This window comes from Delphinus delphis, chromosome 19 (genome assembly GCF_949987515.2).
Source record: "Delphinus delphis chromosome 19, mDelDel1.2, whole genome shotgun sequence".
Taxonomy (NCBI): Eukaryota; Metazoa; Chordata; class Mammalia; order Artiodactyla; family Delphinidae; genus Delphinus; species Delphinus delphis.
In genome coordinates, this window is record NC_082701.1 from 50,944,692 (window position 1) to 50,965,657 (window position 20,966).

The 20,966-nt window shown below is 53.5% G+C and overlaps 2 protein-coding genes across 3 annotated transcripts; both read left to right on the forward strand.

Annotated features, from left to right (window-relative positions):
* The first annotated feature begins 841 nt into the window (after positions 1 to 841).
* On the forward strand, positions 842 to 12,349 carry WRAP53 (WD repeat containing antisense to TP53). Of its 2 annotated transcripts, none has more exons than XM_059998155.1 (10): positions 842 to 1,447; positions 1,598 to 1,696; positions 2,171 to 2,282; positions 10,020 to 10,108; positions 10,298 to 10,388; positions 10,498 to 10,630; positions 11,178 to 11,386; positions 11,594 to 11,697; positions 11,844 to 11,978; positions 12,094 to 12,349. In XM_059998155.1, the coding sequence occupies exons 1-10, from the start codon at positions 1,044 to 1,046 to the stop codon at positions 12,338 to 12,340; spliced, it is 1,623 nt and encodes a 540-aa protein (XP_059854138.1). In that variant the 5' UTR covers positions 842 to 1,043; the 3' UTR covers positions 12,341 to 12,349. The 2 variants fall into 2 exon arrangements, with proteins under 2 accessions (XP_059854138.1, XP_059854139.1); XM_059998156.1 differs by having other exon boundaries at positions 11,844 to 11,973; positions 12,094 to 12,237.
* Positions 12,350 to 14,167: 1,818 nt separating this feature from the next.
* Positions 14,168 to 19,359, forward strand: EFNB3 (ephrin B3). The gene is made up of 5 exons (XM_059998632.1): positions 14,168 to 14,587; positions 16,760 to 17,052; positions 17,222 to 17,314; positions 17,417 to 17,521; positions 17,957 to 19,359. The coding sequence occupies exons 1-5, from the start codon at positions 14,466 to 14,468 to the stop codon at positions 18,364 to 18,366; spliced, it is 1,023 nt and encodes a 340-aa protein (XP_059854615.1). The 5' UTR covers positions 14,168 to 14,465; the 3' UTR covers positions 18,367 to 19,359.
* The last annotated feature ends 1,607 nt before the right edge of the window (positions 19,360 to 20,966 follow it).

Consider the following 20,966-nt stretch of genomic DNA (forward strand, 5'->3'; position numbering starts at 1 on the left):
CCCCTGCGGGCGGAGGCGATGGGAACTGAGATTAGGAGAGGAGGTGCGGGGAGAGTCAGGATTCTAGCAGTATTGGTACTGTAGCTACTGAGAATCTGGGGTGGGGAAGTTCGACGAGCCAGAGCCGTGAGGGCACAATTGGTGGAAACCATTTTGGTAGAATTCTGCCACTGTGTCAAATATGAAGGTGAAAGGAAGAAAGCCTTTGCACTTGTCGTTCCCTCTGCCTGGAAAACTCCTCTTCCTAAATAGCTGGATAGTTTGTACTCAACAGCTAAATGTCACAGCCCCTATCACTTTCTGAAATGATTTGTTCCTTGCCTTGAATACACAGCAACCTAAGCCTTAGGAGGGCAGAGACCTTGTCTACTATCTTATTCATTGTTGTATTTCCCAGTGCCTAGTACAGTACTGGGTAGCAAGTAAGAGTTCAGTAATAAATATTTATTGAATGAATGAAAAGAGACGGAGGTCTGAAGAATTTAGCGAACGAGATGCAAAAGAGGCTTAAAACCTGTAAAATCAAACATAGCGCTATCGCCCTCTGCAGGTGGGGGAGAGGAGTAGATGCTTTAAGAATGATCGTGGAAGACCGCAGGGGGAGCTCAGGCACTTCTCGCCGAGGCAGAAGCCTTTGGACTACAACTCCCAGCAGCCACTAGGAGCCCCAGGGCTTGATGGGAACATAACCCGTGACCTGTTACGTCCCTGCCCTGTCCTTCCGTGGGTCGCCCGCGAAGTCTGATCCGGGATGCGGAGGTCCAATGGAAAGGTGTGCCCAAATCCCGCGAGAAGAGGTGGGTCGTAGCGACCGAGCAGGCTGAAGAGCGCCGTGCTTTCTAACGTTGCTGTTCCGCGGTTCTCCTGGCCTTCTGCCCCCTCCCGGGGGAAGAAGGAAGGCACTGGTGGGTTTCTCCAGTTCTGCATCCCGATCCGTGCGAACTTTGAAGCGGTCTTGGCCGTTCCGCGGGCCCGGCAGCTGGTAGCCGGCGGGAAGAGAACTGCTTGGCCGCGGCCAATGTCTGCCGCGCTTCCTCTGCAGTATGAAGACACCGGAGGCGCCACTGTTAGCTCCGGACTGCTTTCCTTCAGACCGGGCCCCAGCTCCAGCCCCTCTCTCTCCTCAGGCTTCCCCGATGGATAAAAATACGGACCCTGAACTGATGCCACCGACACCCGATGGCGATGATCCGCCCCGGGTGTCCCCAGATCCCATGGCTGTCTCAGCTGTGTCCCAGGAGCTGGAGGAGGGGGACCCAGCTTCTCTCTCCATTCCCCTGGAAACAGGGTTTGGTATTCCTAGTGAGTTGAGCCCTCGAGTCGAAGAGCAAGAACTTTCTGAAAATGTGAGCCTTCCTGCAGAAGAAACGAACAGGCCAGAGTTGGGTCCCGGAGAAGACGTGGAAGGTGTGTCTGAGGAACCCGCTCCAGAGAATGAGGGATACACGTAAGTGGTGATAGCAGGTGGCTCAGGAATCTGTGGAGATTGGAAGTGTGAGATATATCTTATCCGCCAGTCCTCAGCCCCACTTCTCCAGGCCCATTTCCACTTTGCTTTGGTGAACCCAGGTTTGTTGTTCCCCCATCTTCCTTCCAGCGTCTGGAGCTACAGCTTCTCCCAGGTACCTCGGTTTCTCAGCGGTTCCTGGTCAGAGTTCAGCACCCAACCTGAGAACTTCTTGAAAGGCTGTAAGTGGTAAGTAAGCATAATGGGGCAGGGAGATAATCACGCTCAGGATTTCCACCTTAAAATACCCCAGTTATCTGGGAGAAGGATCCACCATGGTGGGAGAAGGAGTAAGAATTCCTCTGGATTGAGTTTGAATTTCATTTGTGGGCTTCCCTGGTGGCGCAGTGGTTGAGAGTCCGCCTGCCGATGCAGGGGACACGGGTTCGTGCCCTGGTCCGGGAAGATCCCACATGCCGCGGAGCGGCTGGGCCCCTGAGCCATGGCCGCTGAGCCTGCACGTCCGGAGCCTGTGCTCCGCAACGGGAGAGGCCCCCGTACCACAAAAAAAAAAAAAAAAAAAAAAATTTCATTTGTGATTGTGTGTCTTCTACTTCCTCAAGGTCTTGGGGGTGCTTACCTATACCAGAGGTCAGCTCAGCCCTAGTCCTACACGTGGAAAATACAGGTCTGTCCAGCTTTCTAACTCTTTCCTACTCCTAGGGCCCCTGATGGTTCCTGCATCTTGACCAATAGTGCTGATAACATCCTGCGGATTTACAACCTGCCCCCAGAGCTGTACAATGAGGGGGAGCAGCTGGAATATGCAGAAATGGTAAGGGTAGGAGCTAACTCTGCCCCTTCATCAGACACTGCGCATTTAATTCCTTCCTGTAGATGGAGAAAGTACAGTCCACATGTTTCCTGTTCACAGGCAGGACATCTCACCATGAGGTTCCACAGGTAGCATTTTCTACCCTGAATTCTGAAGTCATTTAAAGAGGTGTTTGTCCTTCTTTAGTTAAGAATATGTGTTTTCCATAAAAGACTAGTGGATTTCTCACGGTGGTTTTTTTTTTTTTTTTTTCTCACGGTGGTTTTTAATTGACTTATAGGTATTTATTGAATGACTACCAGTGTGTCACTTACTGTATTTGGTGTTGGGATAAAGTAATGAATGTGACAGATGAAGAGCTGCTTTGCTTTCTTGTATGGGACATAGACAACAAACGTAGTCCAATAAATAATCAAGTTCATGACAGATTATAATAAATGCTACGAAGGAAATCAACAGAATGAGGAGAGACTAACTAGAGGATGCCGCTTTAGATAAAACGGTCGGTCAGGGAGGGACTCTGAAAAAGAGACATTTGAGCTGAGACCTGAAGGATGATGAGATCAGTCATGTGAAGAGCTATAGAAAGAGCGTTCCAGGAAGAGGCAAAGATGCTACAAAGACCCAGAGCTGGAGAAGAGCTTTGTGTGTTCAAGGAACAGAAAGAAAGCCAGTGTGCCTGGACCAAGGCCAGTGAGGGGGAAAGCCTGGTGAGGGTGGAGAGGTGGCTAGCAGCCACATCTTGTCAGATCTTGTGGGTAGGGCATTTGGAGTGTTTTTGGGGAAGCCGTGGGAGAGATTTTAAAAGAGAAGAACAAAATAATGGTTAGAGAATAGATTGTGAGTGGGCAAGAGTGGAGACTCATTAGGAGGCATTTGTCATGGTCCAGGCGAGAAATGATGTTGGCTTGTGCTAGGATGATACCAGGTGAGATAGATGTGGGTGGATTTGAAGTATATTTCACAGGACTTGGAAGTCAATTGGGTGGATGGGGGTACAGTTTACTCAGAGGATATGAAGAGGTATTGGGACAGAAGTCAAGGGTTTTTAGGTACTTTATTTTTTTTATTTTTAAAAAATAACTTTATTATAAATAAATAAATAAATTTATTTATTTATTTATTTTTGGCTGTGTTGGGTCTTCGTTGTTGTGCACGGGCTTTTCTCTAGTTGTGGTGAGCGAGGGCTACTCTTCATTGTGGTGGCTTCTCTTGTTGCGGAGCACAGGCTCTAGGCACACAGGCTTCAGTAGTTGTGGCAAGTGGGCTCAGTAGTTGTGGCTCGCGGGCTCTAGAGCGCAGGCTCAGTAGTTTTGGCTCACGGGCTTAGTTGCTCCGCGGCATGTGGAATCTTCCCAGACCAGGGCTCAAACCCGTGTCTCCTGCACTGGCAGGCGGATTCTTAACCACTGCGCCACCAGGGAAATCTGGGCTTTTAGATACTTTAAATGTGAAATGTAAAGCTAAGGAGAGACTTTGCGAAGGGCGCTAGGGATATACTTTGGAAGCGGGAGAGCATGTCGATGGTATCTTGTGTCTTGAGAATGGAGTCAATCTCAAGAGAGAGGTAGATGAAGAAGAAGGCTCAAGCAGAGCCTGGAACACTCCAGCACATGGAGGTGGGTGCAGGAGAAATTATAAAAGTGGAGGCAAAGAGTCATGTCTCATGCTGTTAAGAGTGAGGGCAAATTTAGAGAATGACCCAAGAAGACATAGTGACCTTGACGAGAGCACTTTCAGAGAAGTGCTGGAGGTAGAAGGTAATTAGGGTAGGAGGAAGAGAGAATTCTTTGGAAGTGTTTTCCTGTGAAAGGGAGCTGAGAAATGGAATGGTGACCGGAGGGAATGTGGGGCTAAAGAAAGGTGAACAAGATGCTTCTGTGAGGTCAGAATTACCCCACAAGAGAGGGAGGAATTGCTGCTGTTGTCGGGGATGGTGACAAAGTCCCTGCGTGGCTGGGTGAAGACAGGATCCAGAGCACATTGAAGGACTAGACTGACAGGCGCAGAACCCTTCCTTGCAGTGGGAAGAAAGGCAGAGGATGCGTTCAGAGGCAGCTGTTTGGTCGTGGGAAGATTTGGGTGTCTCTGTCTCTTGGCTTTTCAGTGAAGCATAAAGGGGATGTTATCAGCTGAAAGCAGAGTGTTGTGGGGAGAGAGCAGAAGGTGTGAGATGATCGGTCCTGGGGAGAAGAAAATCAAAACCACCAAGGAATGCTTGGTGTAGAGTAGCATTGCTATTCTTTGCTCAGTGCCCACTAGAAATTTGTTGTCAACCATGTAAAGTGAGACCAGTTAGCATGGTTGTGCATCTTTCCCCAGTAAGTTGACTGTAGTTTCTTTGTTTGTAAAATGAGGATGATAATAATAGCACCCATCTCATAGAGTTGTGGCGAGGATTAAAAGAATTAGGGTAGGACTTCCCCGGCGGTCCAGTGTTTCAGATTCCATGCTTCCACTGCATGAGGCACGGGTTGGGTCCCTGGTGGGGGAACTAAGATCCTGCACGCTGTGTGGCACAGCCAAAAAAAAAAAAAAGAATTAGGGTAAAGTGCTTAAAGTATTGCCTGGCATGTAGTCAGTGTTCAGTACATGCTAGTAGTCCTTGGTGTTAGTTGGATGCAAGCATGGACTAGAAGGAATAGGAGGTCTGGCCGGGGTTTGCCAGGAGAGAAAGACAAGGGGTGTTTCGAGAGTGTCTGCAGGGATACTTTGAGAGTGTCTGCAGGGGTACACCTGTTGTGCTTGACCAGAGTGTAAAGTGGGTAAGAAAATGGATTGTGAATGGGTTTCTGATGAAGCTGAACAATTGTGGTGGAAATGGCAGAGCAAGGGAGCTGGGTGGGTTGGAGATGGTGATCAGAGACTGTAGTGATGACTCGACTGGGAGTGGGCCCCTGGTGTAGAGCGAGGTCCACGGCCGTGGGTGCTAAGGAAGTCAAGGAATGGCAGAGGCCAGGGTGTTGGGTGTTTTTATTCATTCTTTCATTGATTCATTCATTCAACAAGTTTTCATTGAGCGCATTCTATGTGCCAGGCTTGTTTTTAGCTGCTAGCGGTCAGTCAGGAACAAAACAGACCAAAGTCTGTGTCTTTGTGAAGCTTCTATTCTAGTGTGAGAAACAGGCAATAAAGAAATAACACAGTGAAATATATATCTGACAAGTACCACGGAGAACGATAAAGCAGAGAGGAGGACTGGGGGAATTCATTGCAATTTTAAAAAGGGAGGTTGGGGGCATTCCCTGGCAGTCCAGTGGTTAGGATTTGGTGCTTTCACTGCCATGGCCCCGGGTTCAATCCCTGGTCTGGGAACTGAGATCCTGCAAACCGTGCGGTGCAGCCAAAAATAAAAATAAAAAGGGCGGTCGGAGAAGCCTTCACTATTCAGGTGACATTTGAGCAGAGATCTGAGGGAGTCAGGGAGTGAACCAACGTGATATTTTGGGGAAGAATGTGCTGGGCAGAGAGAACTGCAAGCTCAAAGTCCTGGTGGAAGTGCACGTCACCGAGAGTAACAGTATTTGTGGGGAGCGAGAGACTGAACCAGGAGATGAAAGTCTCAGTGAATGAGGGAGGGAAACAAAAACAGGGAGCTAATGTGATGGCAGGAACTGCAGAGGAGGTGGAGTTTGGAGGGGTGAAAAGATTTGGAAATGACCTTGATGTTTGTACTGAGGAGGGGGGTGAGAATGAAAGACATTTCAGCCTGAGAAAGCCACAGCATCGGGCAGGTCCAGGTGGGTGGACAGGGCATTCCGAGAAGATGCAAGATAAGGGAGTTTGAAGATTCTAGAGTGGGAATTTCAGAGGCCAAGGGGTAAGGATTTGGGGGGCAGGGAGGAGTGTGGGATTGGGGCCGATCAGGGAGTGTGTTGAGCAGCGAGCAGGTGGTGGTGAGACCAGATGGCCCGGAAGCCTGGGACTTCTTTGGTGCCTGAGGTTCGTGGGAGTGCCGGGCCTTGATGGTGAAAGAAGGGTGCGTTCCGGGGACGGTCCTGAACGCCTGCCTAACCTGCATCTCTGTGAGATCGGAGGCTGCAGACATGTGAATTCTGTGTGCAAGCTGTAAGGCACTCCTAGCCCTGGTTCCTGGAACAGAAACCAGTGGTGTCCAGAAACCAGGGCTGGGTGGGCGTGGCACAGCCAGCCTGAAAGAGTTCAGGAGTAGGGGTAGTTAGAGGAGACTGGAAATGTGAGAGGTCAAATATTTATTGTACACATTCACTTGAGAAAAATGAGAATGTTAAAAAGGGAAAAAGGTGGGAATTCCCTGGCGGTCCAGTGGTTACGGTTCGGTGCTCTCATTGCCTAGGGCCCAGGTTCAGTCCCTGGTGAGGGAGCTAAGATCCCACAGGCTGCGTGGTGTGGCTGAAAAAAAAAGGGAAAAAAGGCATTGTTACCTACCACTCTACAAGATTCAGCCCTTTAAGTTTTTCTACATTCTTTCTAAGCTCTGTCCAGGCACTGGAGCTCTCTCTGTGGTTGTAACTCTTTGGTAGATGGTTTTGTACACTGTTTTTTCTTTTAACAATCATATCGTAAATGTTTTTCACGGTGTTCCAGTGTTCATAGTTATGCTTAATGGTGTATGGTATTTCACTGACTGCCTGTGATAGTTTTCTTACCTGTTCACCTGTTTTGGACTTTTGGGTTGTTTCCAGGATTTTTATATCATAAATTATTTTTCAGTGAACATCTCCATGTGTTTTGATGGAGATTCTTCAGAGAATCAGAGAAATTTTACAAGTAAGAAACACCCCAGGTCAGAGAGAATCAATATCTCTTTTTTAAGTCTTGTGATACAGATAGTCAATTTGTTTTCGAAAGCTTTTTGTGCTGCTTATTCTTTTTATTATTATTATTATTGCTGTTGGCAATATGAGTGTACCAATTCTATCATAGCCTAAATACCTAAATACTCATTAGGCATTTTCATTTTTAATGTCTGCAAGTTTAGTATGGAAATGGACAAGATTTGTATAGGTGGGGAAATTGGGGTATTTTCGTACATCTGTGTACTGCTTCTTCCCACCATAGTTTCCCAATTCCTCCCCTCCCTTCTCCACCTTTTCACAGAGCTTTCTGGAACTCCTGTTTCTAACTCTCCACTTCTTCGCTGAGTACTCTCTGTACCCCGTGGCTCTTGCCTGAGGCTTTCCCTTTCCTGTACCCTCTCTGGGAGGGACTGTGCATCCTCTGTGCCCCACATATCTCAGGTTGGAGAGGGAGTGTCCTCATTCCTAAATGCTATATCCAGACGATTGCTCTTTCACTTTGTAAAAACTTTTCCTTTGACGCTTATGCTGTCCGATTGTCCCTAACTCACCGAGGACATTGGCATCTCATAGCCTTCCTGTGCACCCCAAGTCCTTCCACCATCTTGGTGACCTCAGGTATCCAAACCAAAAGCCAGGGTCTCCTCCTTTAATCTTCCTTTTCCCTAACCCCCATGTCCAGTTAATTACCAAATCCCATCAAGTTCTTGTGATCTTCCTAATCTATCCACTTTACTTGACTGCCTCTGTTTTAATTCAAGTTGCTGTTATTTTGGGCCTTATGTTATTGGAACGGTCTTCTGTTTCCTTTTCCCATTAAAACATTTGACTGCTGATTGTACACTAGGTGTTGGGGAAACAGTGGTGAGCAAGGCAGACATGATTCCTGCCTTCTCAGATGGGTACGCTGTAGCGTGGAGGGCACAGAGGGCTCTTGGAACGTGGAGCAGGGCACCTGGCTCAGCTCGAGGGATTGGGGAGGCTTCCCAGTGGAGGAAGTGTCTAAGAGACCCAAAGGATGATTAGGATTCAACCAGGAAGAGTCGCTGGGGGAAGTGAAGGAAGACTATTCCAGACTTGGAGACTAGTGTGCGTGAAAGCGTGCAGTTCAGGAGTGTAGGGAGTTGGCACCTTCTAGGAACTGAGAGTCAGGATGATGGGACGTGGAGCTATTACAAGAGTGAATACAGGGATGAGGGATGAGCCTGGAAAGGTGGGTATGGCGTAGACGCCTGGTAAGGGAAGGCTTCATAGGAGATTGGGTTTTATACCGAGGGTTTTGGGGAGGCACTGCAATGTTTTAAGCAGGAGAGTGATGCTGTACAGGATTCCAGGGGCCTCAGTGTGGCTGCAGGGTGGAGAATGGAGGGGCAGATTGGAGTGTGGGGTGCAGGGAGGCTGGGGGAACGTGTAGAAATGCTAGCAAGAAGGCAGTGGCTTCACGTGGGATTGAAGGCAAGGGGACAGGTTCAGGCGAACCTAGGAGGTGCAATTGGCAAGCTCTGGCCTTGGGTTGGACCAGGAGAGGAAGGGGAGTGAAGGGTAGTAGTAGTCAAGGTGCTCACATTTCAGGCTTGAGAACTGGGTGGGGAGCCCAGGAGGAGCAGCAGGTTCACAGGCTGCAGAGGCTGGGTCTGTTCCAGAGAAACTGAGTTTGAGGACCCCGAGGGATACCCCAGTGGAGCTTTCCACCAGGCAGTCGGATGCAAGGGTTCAGGGTGGAGAAGTGGACCCTGCATTCACGGCTGGGTGACATCACCCAAGGGCCAAAGGGGTGACGTCACCCCGCCAAAGGACTGGTATCCAACTGATGTAAAGATTTCCTTCAAGTCAGTAAGAAAAAAGCAACAACCTAGGAGAAAACTGAGCAAAAACTAGGAAAAGGTGCCCTTAAACACAAAAATGTCTAACTTCACTGGTTAGATATTGAGAAACGCCAGTTTATATCATAATGAAATACCATTTCACAGCCTTCAAATTGAGAAAAATTTGAAAGTCTGACAACACCAAGGGGATGCAGAGCAACAGGCGCTCGTACACGCTGCTGGGGGGAGAGTAAATTTGGATGAGCACTTTGGGAAAAACGTGACATGATCTAGTAGAGCTGGCAGAGCGCAGACTGTAGAACCCCAGTGATTCCCTCTTTAGCAGAAACTGCAGAGAAGCCCTCCCACACGGGTACCAGAATGTTACAGCACACTAGCCAGAAATTGGGAAAACACCAGTGACTGTCAGTGGAGAGGGATGGGTGAGTGGAGCGCTGTACAGCAGGGAAGATGCATGAATTTGAGCTCAGTGTGTCACCGTAATCTCACAGTCGCAGTGGGATGCATACAGCTCGCCACCATTCATATTAAGTTTAACAGCACGCAAGACCATGGTATATATTGGTTTTTTCTCTGTCTGAATGTATTCCTAAAGAAATACACGAGAGTGATAAATTCAGGATGGTGTTTACCTTTGAGGGAGGGTTTCACTGGGAAGAGGTTTTAACCGTTTGGTAAAATATTTTGCTTCTTAAGCTACGTGGAGGACTCACAGGGTTTGCTTGGCTTTGTTTTAATACTTCTTTGCTTGTTTGAACTTTTCAGTAATTTTTTTTAGAGGATCAAATGGCGCCTGGTAGGCACTCGGTAGATATTTGTATCATTGGTTGGTTCTTTGTTTCTGGGTTGGGATATTACTTGTTTCTTCCTCTCTAAGTGTTGAAAAAGCAAAAGGGTAAATCTGCATGGCTTTTGGTGGCCCAAGTCTGATGTTAAAGTCTGAGTTAAACCTTGAACTTTGAGATCAAGATCCTGTTCTTCAGGATCTGCCTTCTGCCTTCTCCTACCTGGTCTGCCTTCTCCTACCTGGTTAAGTGCCCACAGAGCATCTCCCTCTGCCATAAAACTGCTAGATTTCCGAGTGGGCCTCCTTTTCCCGCCAGTGACCCAGGCATCCCCGCATCTCTGTCCAGGCTCCCGTCCTTCGAATGGTGGAAGGCGACACCATCTATGATTACTGCTGGTATTCTCTGATGTCTTCAGCCCAACCAGACACCTCCTAGTAAGTGATGTCTTTCGCCTCCCCTCCCCGCCGCCCCCATTTCAAGGGGACCCTCCACTGAGAGAGTCAGGGGTCTCGGGAGGAGGAAAGCTTGCTGTGCCCTTCAGATGTGAGCTGAGAGGGCCGGTCAGTTGGCTTCCTCCCCTTCCTTTGACAGCACTGGGGCCTCAGTGTCCGTGTCTCTCTCAGCGTGGCCAGCAGCAGCCGGGAGAACCCGATTCACATCTGGGATGCCTTCACTGGAGAGCTCCGGGCTTCCTTTCGCTCCTACAACCACCTGGTAGGGACCTCCCTGCCCAGTCCCAGGGCTCGTCCTGGCCCAGCTCTCCTTCCTTGAGAATGGCTGAGGCTCTTTGCTAGGCCTATTTCCAGCCCTTTCCCACCCCCAGGACGAGCTGACGGCAGCCCACTCGCTCTGCTTCTCCCCGGATGGCTCCCAGCTCTTCTGTGGCTTCAACCGGACCGTGCGTATCTTCTCCACGTCCCGGCCCGGCCGCGACTGTGAGGTCCGAGCCACGTTTGGTAAGCAGTCCACGCCTCTGAGGGAGGAGGAGAGAAAAGGGCCCAGCCACGTGCAGAGGGGCCTTGTGTGAGCCAGGGGGTCACGTGCAGGGTTGAGGCGGGGGTCACATCATCCTCAGTACAGACCTGTGGGGCAGGTTGGGCCCAGTGCGCAGGGAAGAAAACAGACTCAGGGAGGGGACGAAACTTTACTTCTGGGTAAAGAGCTGGTTCGCTTTTGAGCCCCGTGCCCTGTACCTTTTGATCTCCAAAATCTTGGTATCTCCAGGAAACTGGAGGTAAAGCTGATTCCCTTTTCCTATAAGCCTTCTGCTTTCCAGCCCTTCAAGGAAAAACAGGTTTGAGAGGGAAGAAGTGGGGCTTTGCAGGGGATAGAAGGATCTAGGGAGCATCAGAGGTCTTCATCCTGCTTAAAACGAATGGGGTGGGGGAGGCACTGAGTCCAGCACATGGGCTCTGGGACGGGAGACAGAGGTGCACCTCTGATTAGCGTGGTTAATGCCAGGTGCTCTTGCGCTCTCCCCGACTTTGTTCCTTCCCTTTCTAGCAAAAAAGCAGGGCCAGAGCGGCATCATCTCCTGCATAGCCTTCAGTCCAACCCAGCCCCTCTATGCCTGTGGCTCCTACGGGCGCTCCCTGGGTCTGTACACCTGGGACGATGGCTCCCCTCTTGCCTTGCTGGGAGGGCACCAAGGGGGCATCACCCACCTCTGTTTCCACCCCGATGGGAATCGCTTCTTTTCAGGAGCCCGTAAGGTAGGGATCATGTTCTGAGATCCCAAAGCAGGGGGGTAAAAGGCAGGAGTGGGGATGTAGTCTGTGCTGTGTTGGGAGATGGGCATGGGAAAAAAAAAATCAACCCAGCTAAAGGCGTGCTTACAAAACTGGAGGGAAGCAGGCATGTGTTGGGAGTGGGGGAGTGGAGGGTGGAAACGATTCTAGGCTCCTGTTCTTTGTCCTTAGGATGCTGAGCTTCTGTGCTGGGATCTCCGGCAGCCTGGGCGTCCACTGTGGTCCCTGAGTCGTGAAGTGACCACCAATCAGCGCATCTACTTTGATCTGGACCCGTGAGTGACTGTGGGCCCTTCCTGCCCAGGGTCTTGATGCCCCCAGGGATGCCAGAGCCCACCTGTAGGGTCCCAGCCCCTGACCGTGCAGGGTTCCTGCCCCCGGTGATGCCTGCATGCCAGCAAGCCTCTCCTCTCTTCCCCAGGAGCGGGCAATTCCTAGTGAGCGGCAGCACAAGCGGGGCCGTCTCCGTGTGGGACACCGGTGCGGCTGGGCACGAGGGGAGGCCGGAGCCAGTGCTGAGCTTCCTGCCCCAGAAGGACTGCACCAATGGAGTGAGGTCATAAGTTAATTCTGCAGATTTGGGGGCTTGGGTTGGGGAGAAAGGTAAATCCCTGAGGGAGCAAGCATCCTGGCTCATGGTGCTGACTGGCGCCGCCCATCTCTCCCTACAGCCTGCACCCTAGCCTGCCTCTGCTGGCCACTGGCTCCGGTCAGCGTGTGTTTCCGGAGCCCACGGAGAGTGGGGACGAGGGGGAGGAGGAGGTGGACCTTCCCCTGCTCTCCATGCGCCACGTCCACCTTGAATGTCAGCTTCAGCTCTGGTGGTGTGGGGGCGGCCCGGATACCAGTGTCCCTGATGCTCACCAGGACGAGAAGGGACAGGGAGGGACAGAGGGAGGTGGGCGTGAGTTTATATAAAAAGGTTTTATATGGTATTAGAGTCTTTGTGTCTCTATGGGGAGGCAGATGATGGAGCTGGGGCCGGGAGGGGTACCAGCGGGCTCCCTGGTCCAGCAGCACTGGGGACTGGCATATTGTTCCTGAAACCAGGCTTGAGAGGTGGGACTAGGCGGGAACCAATGGGGCTGCTGAGCTTGGTGTGAAGTCAAGTAAGTGGGGGGTGGGGCTTCATGCCATTGACTGGCTGGTTGCTAGGCAACTTGGTAAACTGAAGGGGGGAACCTGTTTGAAATCTCACTCCCAAGGTGGGGGCAGCAGGGGTCAGGTGAGTGTGGCTGAGCAGGAGTGGCAGGAGCTGTGTGTCAGACTGTTGCGTGTGACTGTGTGAGACTGTGCAGATGGTGACAGACAAGACACCCGCTCACTCCCGCTCAACACTATTTACCATCATCCAGCAGCAGAGGGACCATTAGTCAGCTCTGGGGGAAGGGGAGCAGGAGGACCGCCTCCCCCCTCCCCCCCCGGACTCCCCCAGGAGGCAGGTGACTGAGTAGCCAGAGTCAAGGGCACACATGAAAGAGTAAAGGTGCCGAAAAACACACATGTCACATTCTGTATTCCCGTTAGATGCAGGACAAGGGCGAGAGTCATTAAGTAGCTGTCGCTGGTCTGGTTTCTTCATTTATCAGCTCTGTCTTTTTGAGGGGTATGTTATTTCAAGCAGTGGCTCCCCCCCTCCCCCCACCTTGCCACACACTGAGAAGGGGGTCTCTGAAGAGATACTGTCAGCAGAGGATTTGATTCTGGACCTCACAGCCTAAGGGAAGGTCCTGGAGGCCTGTGACAACTAGAGAGGGGAGAGGAATGTCACCTCTGCCCAGAGGTGCTGAAAGCCAGGGTTCTTACACCCAAAAAGGCAAATCCTCCTCCCTTCCCCCAGGATAATTGGAAACAGCCCTTCCGGCTGCATGCGGGTTTTGGGTTGTAGGTTCTCCCTATCTCCCGGCCCCATTTCTCCCCACAACCATCTAAGAAGGGCCCAAGTTTACCCCCGAATCTCTTGCCTTTCGTCAACCTCCAGATAGCAGTAGAGGGTCTATGAGGCTGTGACAAAAGAGACCCCAGGAGTGGGAGTTCAGCAGCCTGGGTCTGGTTTTGGCTTTATCCCAGATTCCTCGTGTGACCTTGGGCAAGTCACGGGGCCTCTCTGAGCCTCAGTTTCTTCATCACTGCCACGGGGATCCTTAAGCCCTGCCCTTCCCACTTCACACAGGTAGTCGAGAAGGTCAACTCAGCCCACTTTGTAAAGTGCGGAGCCTTCAAGGTTATTATTATTCTCTCCAGACCTCCCCGGAGCAGCGGTGTTGTTTTGGGATGGGGGAGGAGGGGGCTGCGGGAGCGAAAGGGGCTGGGTTCCTCGGGGTGGAGAGGGCGAGAGCCTTTCTGGATTTGAGGGAGCGGAAGATTCCAACCGCTCGGGCGATCCGAGGGCAGGAGGGGAGGTGGGCAGAAACTAAGCCAGAGCCGGAGAGTTGCAGAGACAAAGGGGGCGTGAGAGACCGCGCGGGGGAGTGAGGCGGGGCGGCGGGGTGAGGGCTGGGAGGTGCGCGAGGTGAGGGAGGTGTGGGGGGCGTGGGCTGCATGATCGCCCGCTCCGACTCGGGCTCCAGCTCCGGTTTTTCCCTCCGCCATCCTCTCCCCCTCCCCGCCTCTCCTTTAACTCCCCCCTCCTGGGCTCAGGACTGGTTGGTTTCCTCCCTTAGCCCGCTGCCCTCAATCCCGGCGAGGCTGGGGCTCCGGCTCGGCGCCCCCTTCCCCGCTCCCTAGCCCGGCGCCCCATGCCGCCCCCGCCCGGTCCCCGGCTCCCCCTGTCCCCCACTTAGGCCCGCTCATAAATACCGGGGTGCCGGCGCGTGGGCCGGGGGCGCAGGGCGCCTGCAGACGGCCCCTGGAAGGGCTTCTGCGGGCGGAGCGCTCCGGAGAGGGGACGCGGGTGGAGCAGGAAGCGGGTCCGCGTGGGAGCGGGGGGCATCAGCCACCCGGGTGGCCGGGGCAGAATAGCCCGGGCGGCCAAGGCAGTCACCCCAGGGGGTGAGCGACTTTGGGGGAGTTGGTGCCCCGCCCCCCAGGCCTTGGCGGGGTCATGGGGGCCCCCCATTCTGGGCCGGGGGGCGTGCGAGTCGGGGCCCTGCTGCTGCTCGGTTTTTTGGGACTGGTGTCTGGGCTCAGCCTGGAGCCCGTCTACTGGAATTCGGCGAATAAGAGGTGAGCGGCCCGGGGGTGGGGATACCCCACACCCTGTGGGCAGGGAGTCTGGAAGCCTTAGGGACTTTGGGGGCTGGGTTCTCGGAGCTGGGAGGAGGCGGAGGGAGGGTGCTGGTGATCGGATGTGAGCTGATGGGCAACCAGACAGAGGTGGTCTTGGGAGCCAGACTCGCGGGTCACGCACAGAGCTGGATGCGGGTGGTGACAACCATGTGTCAGGAGTTTGAAAGACCCCCAAGGGGCAAGGATTCGAAAGATCATGGGTAGCCGGGAGGACAGTGGAGTGGTTATTTGGGTTTGTGGGAGACCTGTGTGGTGTCGGGGGCTGGGCTTAGACGGAGCCTGGTTAATGTCAGCTCTCAGGAGAGCAGCTGAGTAGGTGCTGCTGAGGCGCTGAGAGGAAGGGCAGGGTGCCTCCCTCCCCAGAAGGGACTCAGTGGTGGAAATGGGAGGGAAGGGCTCTCAGTTTGGGGGCTCTGGGGACAACTCCCCCAAGGCTTTTTGACCCTTCTTCACACATCCGTCTCCTAACTCTTGCCCACAGCCAGAGGGTCTGTGAGTCCTTGGTGGAACAATTTCCCAACCAGAAGATTTTCCTGCCTTCCTGGCTTGGAGATTTCTTTCTGGAAGAAGCCTGGAGCCCCCTAGAGCCCCCACTTTCCCTCTCGCATCTGGAGTCCTGAGGACTCCGTTGCCCCCTCCCCCATCTTTGCTGCAAACTCTTCCATCAGACCCGCTGTTCTGAGGCATGCTTGCTTTGCTCTGAAAACAGGCCAGGGGTCAGACGAAACTTCAAGCCACACAGAGTAGGACAGAACCCTTGGGAGGTCATTTGGGTCCCTTGCCTCCATGCAGATCCTACTCCCCGTTAGCAAAAGAGTTTTGTGTTTTGAAAACTTCCTAATTGCCTGGGGAGGCTGTGTGAGGCCATGCAAAGAGGGTGTGCTTTGGAGCTCATCAAATCCTAGGTCTTAATCCTAGCTCTGCTGCTTTCTGTTGTGTGGCCTTGGGCAAGTCACTTAACCTTCCTGAGTTTGTATCCTCAATCCTTACAGGTTTTATGAAGATTAGAGGTAAGGTATTTGAACATACTATATGCTCATTAAAGGAGAACTAGGGTAATTATTCTTCCTCTCTTTACTTCACAGCTTCCCTCACATTTCCTGCCCTGGCCTCCCTCCCATATCTCTTGGGGTCTAATCTCAAATGTCTTTTCCCCTCTCAGTCTTCTACCCACCAACTCCCAGATGCAGTTGGAGTATCAGGAGCAGTGTGAGGATGTAAGTTAGGCTTATCCTGATAGAGCTGAGAAAATGGAGTTAGGGTGTTCTGGGAGCTCTTTGGGATGTTGGGGCAGGGAGGGAGGGGGTTATTTGGGAGTCTGGGAAGGTACCAAGCAGCAGTCCCCTGTGACCAAGTTCTGAGACCCTGTCTGCAGCTGTTGGCAAGTAGTGGCTGTGCTGGGCCAGTGGCTGCCGGGGCTGAGGGAGATGAGGACTTGTGTCAGCTGTGGGTCGAAAAGTCAACTCTTTCAATTCCAAAGCAATAGGGCACTTTCCCTAAGAAGTGTGGGACCTGGGGGAAGTGGGGTACTGAGCAGGGAAATGTCTGGGGCAGCTGTTTCGATTAGCCCCATTTAGGGCCATTGCCAGACCAGGCATTTGTGTCCTGTTACATTGCCTGGGTACTTGGGACACTGGTCTGGATCACCCTCCACACCCCCTCCCCCACCCCACCCCCTTTGCCCTGAAATCACTGAAGTTCAGTGGTGGCCTGTGGGAGGGGAGGCTCTGCCCCCATGGTTGACTGCCATGGAATAGTGAAATCACCCGGGAGGGGTGGGCTGTGTGGTTCCAGAGAGGCCAGCTCCTTGGTAACTGGCATCCTGTTGCCATGGCAACAGGACCGGTGATGGAGCGAGAGATGGCAGTGTGCATGTGGTGAGGGCGGGCTGAAGAGTGCATTTGGGCACACCAAGGGGCAGGAGACCTCTGAGCCTGGCTTCCTGCTGCTTCCGTGAGCTTCCAGAGACCTTAGTGCCTGCTCTGTCAGAACAGACTCTCCACTCAGACAAAGGCTGTCCTGCAGGGATGTGGGGTGAGGGAGGCAAAGCTCTGGGGACCAGACCTCTGACACCTCTCGTCCTTATCCACCTTGCCCTCCTCCCCATAGGTTCCAGGCAGAGGGTGGTTACGTGCTCTACCCTCAGATCGGGGACCGGCTAGACCTGCTCTGCCCCCGGGCCCGGCCTCCTGGCCCCCACTCCTCTCCTAATTACGAGTTCTACAAGCTGTATCTGGTAGGGGGTGCCCAGGGCCGGCGCTGTGAGGCACCCCCTGCCCCAAACCTCCTTCTCACTTGTGACCGGCCAGATCTGGATCTCCGCTTCACCATCAAGTTCCAGGAGTATAGCCCTAACCTCTGGGGCCACGAGTTCCGCTCACACCACGATTACTACATAATTGGTACTGCTGGGCAGCGGGCAGGGTCGAGTGGGGAGGTGCTCCTGGGATGGAGGGCAGATGAGGGAGGGGACCACTGGAGCCACCTCGGGTGGTGTTGGGGCCAGGCATGGAGACAGAATAGGTGTAGACTCTGGAGGGCCAACTTCTCCCTCTGGTTCTTCTCTCCCAGCCACATCGGATGGAACCCGGGAAGGCCTGGAGAGCTTGCAGGGAGGTGTGTGCCTCACTAGAGGCATGAAGGTGCTTCTTCGAGTGGGACAAAGTGAGTGGGGCTGGGGCACACCTCCTAGGGGCCGAGGGGCAGTACCATCGTGGTCAGGGGGCTGCTGTCTCAGCCCCTCTCTCGGCCCTTCCCCGTCTCCAGGTCCCCGAGGAGGGGCTGCCCCCCGAAAGCCTGTGTCTGAAATGCCCATGGAAAAAGACCGAGGGGTGGCCCACAGCCTGGAGCCTGGGAAGGAGAACACAGCAGGTAGGAACCAGGGGTCCAGCCTCCTGTCTTCCCTAGCCTCCTCTGCTCTCGGACCCCAGCTGCCCTAGCTTCACCCTCTCCCTCCCTCCCTCTTCAGTTTTGGGGGCAGTGATACAGGAAAGAGGAGAAGAGAGGATGGGAGGGTGGGAGGGGAATGGAAGCCAAATGAGGAAAAGACTCAATCAGAACTAATTAGCCAAGTCAGTGCTTCAATCAGTGCTGTCAGAGAAGGGGGGAGGACTCCTTGGCATGGAGCTGAAGGGCTGGACACACCTGGATTCCGAGTGGGGCTTGGACGGGAGGGGAAGTGGGGTCCCCAAAGGGCCTGGGCACTGCTGGGGAAACCCATGGGGACCCACAAAGATGGGTGTCCAGATGCCCGGGTGGCTCCTTCAGCCCCACCCCCTCTTTCCTCCTTCACCCCTTCCCTGCCAGGTGACCCCACCAGCAATGCAACCTCCCGGGGTGCTGAAGGCCCCCTGCCCCCTCCCAGCATGCCCGCAGTGGCCGGGGCAGCAGGGGGGCTGGCGCTGCTCTTGCTGGGCGTGGCAGGGGCTGGGGGTGCCATGTGTTGGCGGAGACGGCGGGCCAAGCCTTCGGAGAGTCGCCACCCTGGTCCTGGCTCCTTCGGGAGGGGAGGGTCTCTGGGCCTGGGGGGTGGAGGCGGGATGGGACCTAGGGAGGCTGAGCCTGGGGAGCTAGGGATAGCTCTGCGGGGCAGTGGGGCTGCAGACCCCCCCTTCTGTCCCCACTATGAAAAGGTGAGTGGTGACTATGGGCATCCTGTGTACATCGTGCAGGATGGGCCCCCCCAGAGCCCTCCAAACATCTACTACAAGGTATGAGGGCTCCTCCGACCTGGCTCTCCTGGATCCAGCCCTTTGTGGGGTGCTCCTCCAGTTTAATTCATGGTTTGAGGGACACCTCTAGCATCTCCTTGGCCCCCTTTGCCCCCCAGCTCCTTTGCTCCTCCTGGCTCTCGCCTCTTCTCCACTTTTAGGATTCCCTAAGACATCCACCCAACGACCGCCTGCCCTCTGGTTGGCTGTGTGTGCCCCTCTCTGTCTCTGTGTTCCTGGGTCCTATTCCCCTGGGGAGGGGGCAAAGATTCAGCCTCTTCGTCTAACCATGACCCAGGGATCCTTGTCCGCCTCACCCACTGAGAGCTAGGGGTGGGAACAGTCTGTCTTTTGGTCGGCACCTCTTTCTGCCTCTCACTGTTTTTCTCTTCTTTTCTCCTCTCTCTCTTATTTTCTGTCTCTCTCTTCTGTCTCTAGGTCTGTTCCTCTTCCCTAGCATCCTCCTCCCTGTACCTCCTTTTATTTACCCTCTTGGCTTCTTATCCTGTACCTCTCCCATCTCCAGGGTGGGGGCATCAAAGCATTTCTCCCCTCAGCTCCCTCTTCTGACTTCTCTTACCAACCACTCCCCTCAGTCTGCCAAAAATGGGGGCCTTATGGGGAAGGCTCTGGCACTCCACCCCAGCTCAGGGCATGGGTAGCAGGGCCTCCTCCTCTGCCCTGCCCCGGGCCTCTACATACTTACTCCAGCCATTTGGGATGGTTGGGTCATGACAGCTACCATGAGAAGTGTCCCGTTTTGTCCAGTGGGCCAATAGCAAGCTATGAACCAGTCAGGACACATGTGGACTTGGTCTGATGCTGAATGGGCCACTTGGGACAGGAAGTGACTTGCTCCAGACAAGAAGTAACCAGGCCTGGACAGAAGTGGCCTGGGAAGTGGAAGCAGTGCAGCAGGAACTGGAAGTGCCTTCATCCAGGACAGGAAGTAGCACTTCTGAAATAGGAAGTGGTCTGGCTGGAACCGGAAGTGGCTTAGTCTGGGGGGTGGGGGGGAGGTGGATGGTTCTTACTCTGTGGAGAAGGGCGGGCAGGAAGAACTTCCCATTTCAGGAGGAAGCTGGAACTTACTCTAAGAAGATCGGGTGGACTGAGGTTCTTCCTAGTATTCAGTGTCACGTGCCAGGATCTCCCTTCCCTTGTTCTCTGTGCTGCTTTTAGGACAGCTAAGGTGGCTGCCATCTGCCATGGCAGGCTCAATTTGTCTTGTTCTTCCCTTTCCATATCCCAGTATAATCTCTGTTACTCAACAGGATGACCCCAAGAACCCACGTGTTGTCCCCAGTAACCTGGATGGCTGTCTTGTTCATCACATTCTCCATTTCCTACTCCCTTCAAACTCAACACAGCTCCCTTCTTAGTGACCAAAATGGTGGCCTACTGACTGGTCTAGCTGACAGTGGTCCTTAGCAACAGCCAGTCTTTCCATAGTGACCAGCTGATACCTCTTCCTGCCCACTAGTGCACAATTGAGTGTTGCCTCAGTTTCCTCCCAGCTCATTTCCTTTAGGTCAGAGCTGCCTTTGGGCACCACGTCGGCCACCTCAATCACCAGCCAAGATGGTTGCTTTGTCCACCAGAGGTCAAGCTATCTCTCTGGTGCTGTAGTTCCCAGCTCCTTCTTGATTTTTCTAATCGCTCCTTCCAGAGAACAGGAAGTTGGTATTGCCATGGGGGAGGTGGCGGGGTATGGCCGTCACCTCAATAGTTTTACTGTAAAAGGGAAATTTGAACAACAAAAACCAAAAAAAAAAATAAAAAACTTCAAAAGTTGATGAGAATGACTGGACGTGAATTGGGGCAGAGAACTGGTGATTAGAACAGCTTTCCAGCTGAGTGTTGAATTGCATGAAACCAAGGGGTAGGGAGGGGGTTGTGTCGGATGGGTGAGGTGGACAGGGCCTGGCTGGCGGAGGGGGGTGTGGTCATGGGCTGGGCGAGGAGGCTGAGGAAAGCAGCCCCTGCCAGGGGAGGGAGAGAGGAACCCAGGTGGCAGTGGGTTGCCAATACATCCAAATGGGGCTGTCTGTGAGTATGCGTTCACTCATGGGGGGAAAGCCCAAGTGTCTATTGCTAAACCAAGTATCAGATTCAAGGCAAGTCTCGGTCGGAAACAAAGTGGAAAAAACATGCTCACGTGTTCAATCTATTCCCTCCCACTCCTGCCCAAGGCACTCCTGTGCCCAGAAGACTCAGGGATCCAGGCATCAAGCTGCCTATCCCGTGGCTCCCTGTGTACCCATAACCCAGGCTCTTCTCCCCCTAAAACCCAGATGCCCAGTTCCCTAGACTCAGCCCCATTCTCCAACCACAAAAGCAGCAGTGAGGAGCATCGCTGCAGCCAGTCGGTGGGGGTCACAACCTCTGACCTGCCTGCCCCTCCCCTGACTTTAGGTCCCCTCCCGCTGTCTCCCATCTGCCTGGAGGTCAAGGGGTCCTCCTGCCCCTCCTCTGTCCAGTGGGATCCCTGCCCCTCCCCCTGTCTGAGCAAGATGCCTGGGTCCCGAGAGGTGCAGGCACTGTAGGAGGGGAGTTGAAAACTGGGAGGCCAGGTGCTGGGCTGTCTGGCATTTACTCCTGCCTTC

Excerpts from the sequence above, each read along its gene's own strand:
- WRAP53 (XM_059998155.1), top strand. The coding sequence starts at position 1,044 with ATGAAGACACCGGAGGCGCCACTGTTAGCTCCGGACTGCTTTCCTTCA. Across the intron at positions 10,631-11,177 it reads TGAGGTCCGAGCCACGTTTG|CAAAAAAGCAGGGCCAGAGC; the intron begins GTAAGCAGTCCA and ends TTCCCTTTCTAG. Across the intron at positions 11,979-12,093 it reads GACTGCACCAATGGAGTGAG|CCTGCACCCTAGCCTGCCTC; the intron begins GTCATAAGTTAA and ends CTCTCCCTACAG.
- EFNB3 (XM_059998632.1), top strand. The coding sequence starts at position 14,466 with ATGGGGGCCCCCCATTCTGGGCCGGGGGGCGTGCGAGTCGGGGCCCTG. Across the intron at positions 17,053-17,221 it reads CCACGATTACTACATAATTG|CCACATCGGATGGAACCCGG; the intron begins GTACTGCTGGGC and ends CTTCTCTCCCAG. Across the intron at positions 17,522-17,956 it reads TGGGAAGGAGAACACAGCAG|GTGACCCCACCAGCAATGCA; the intron begins GTAGGAACCAGG and ends CTTCCCTGCCAG.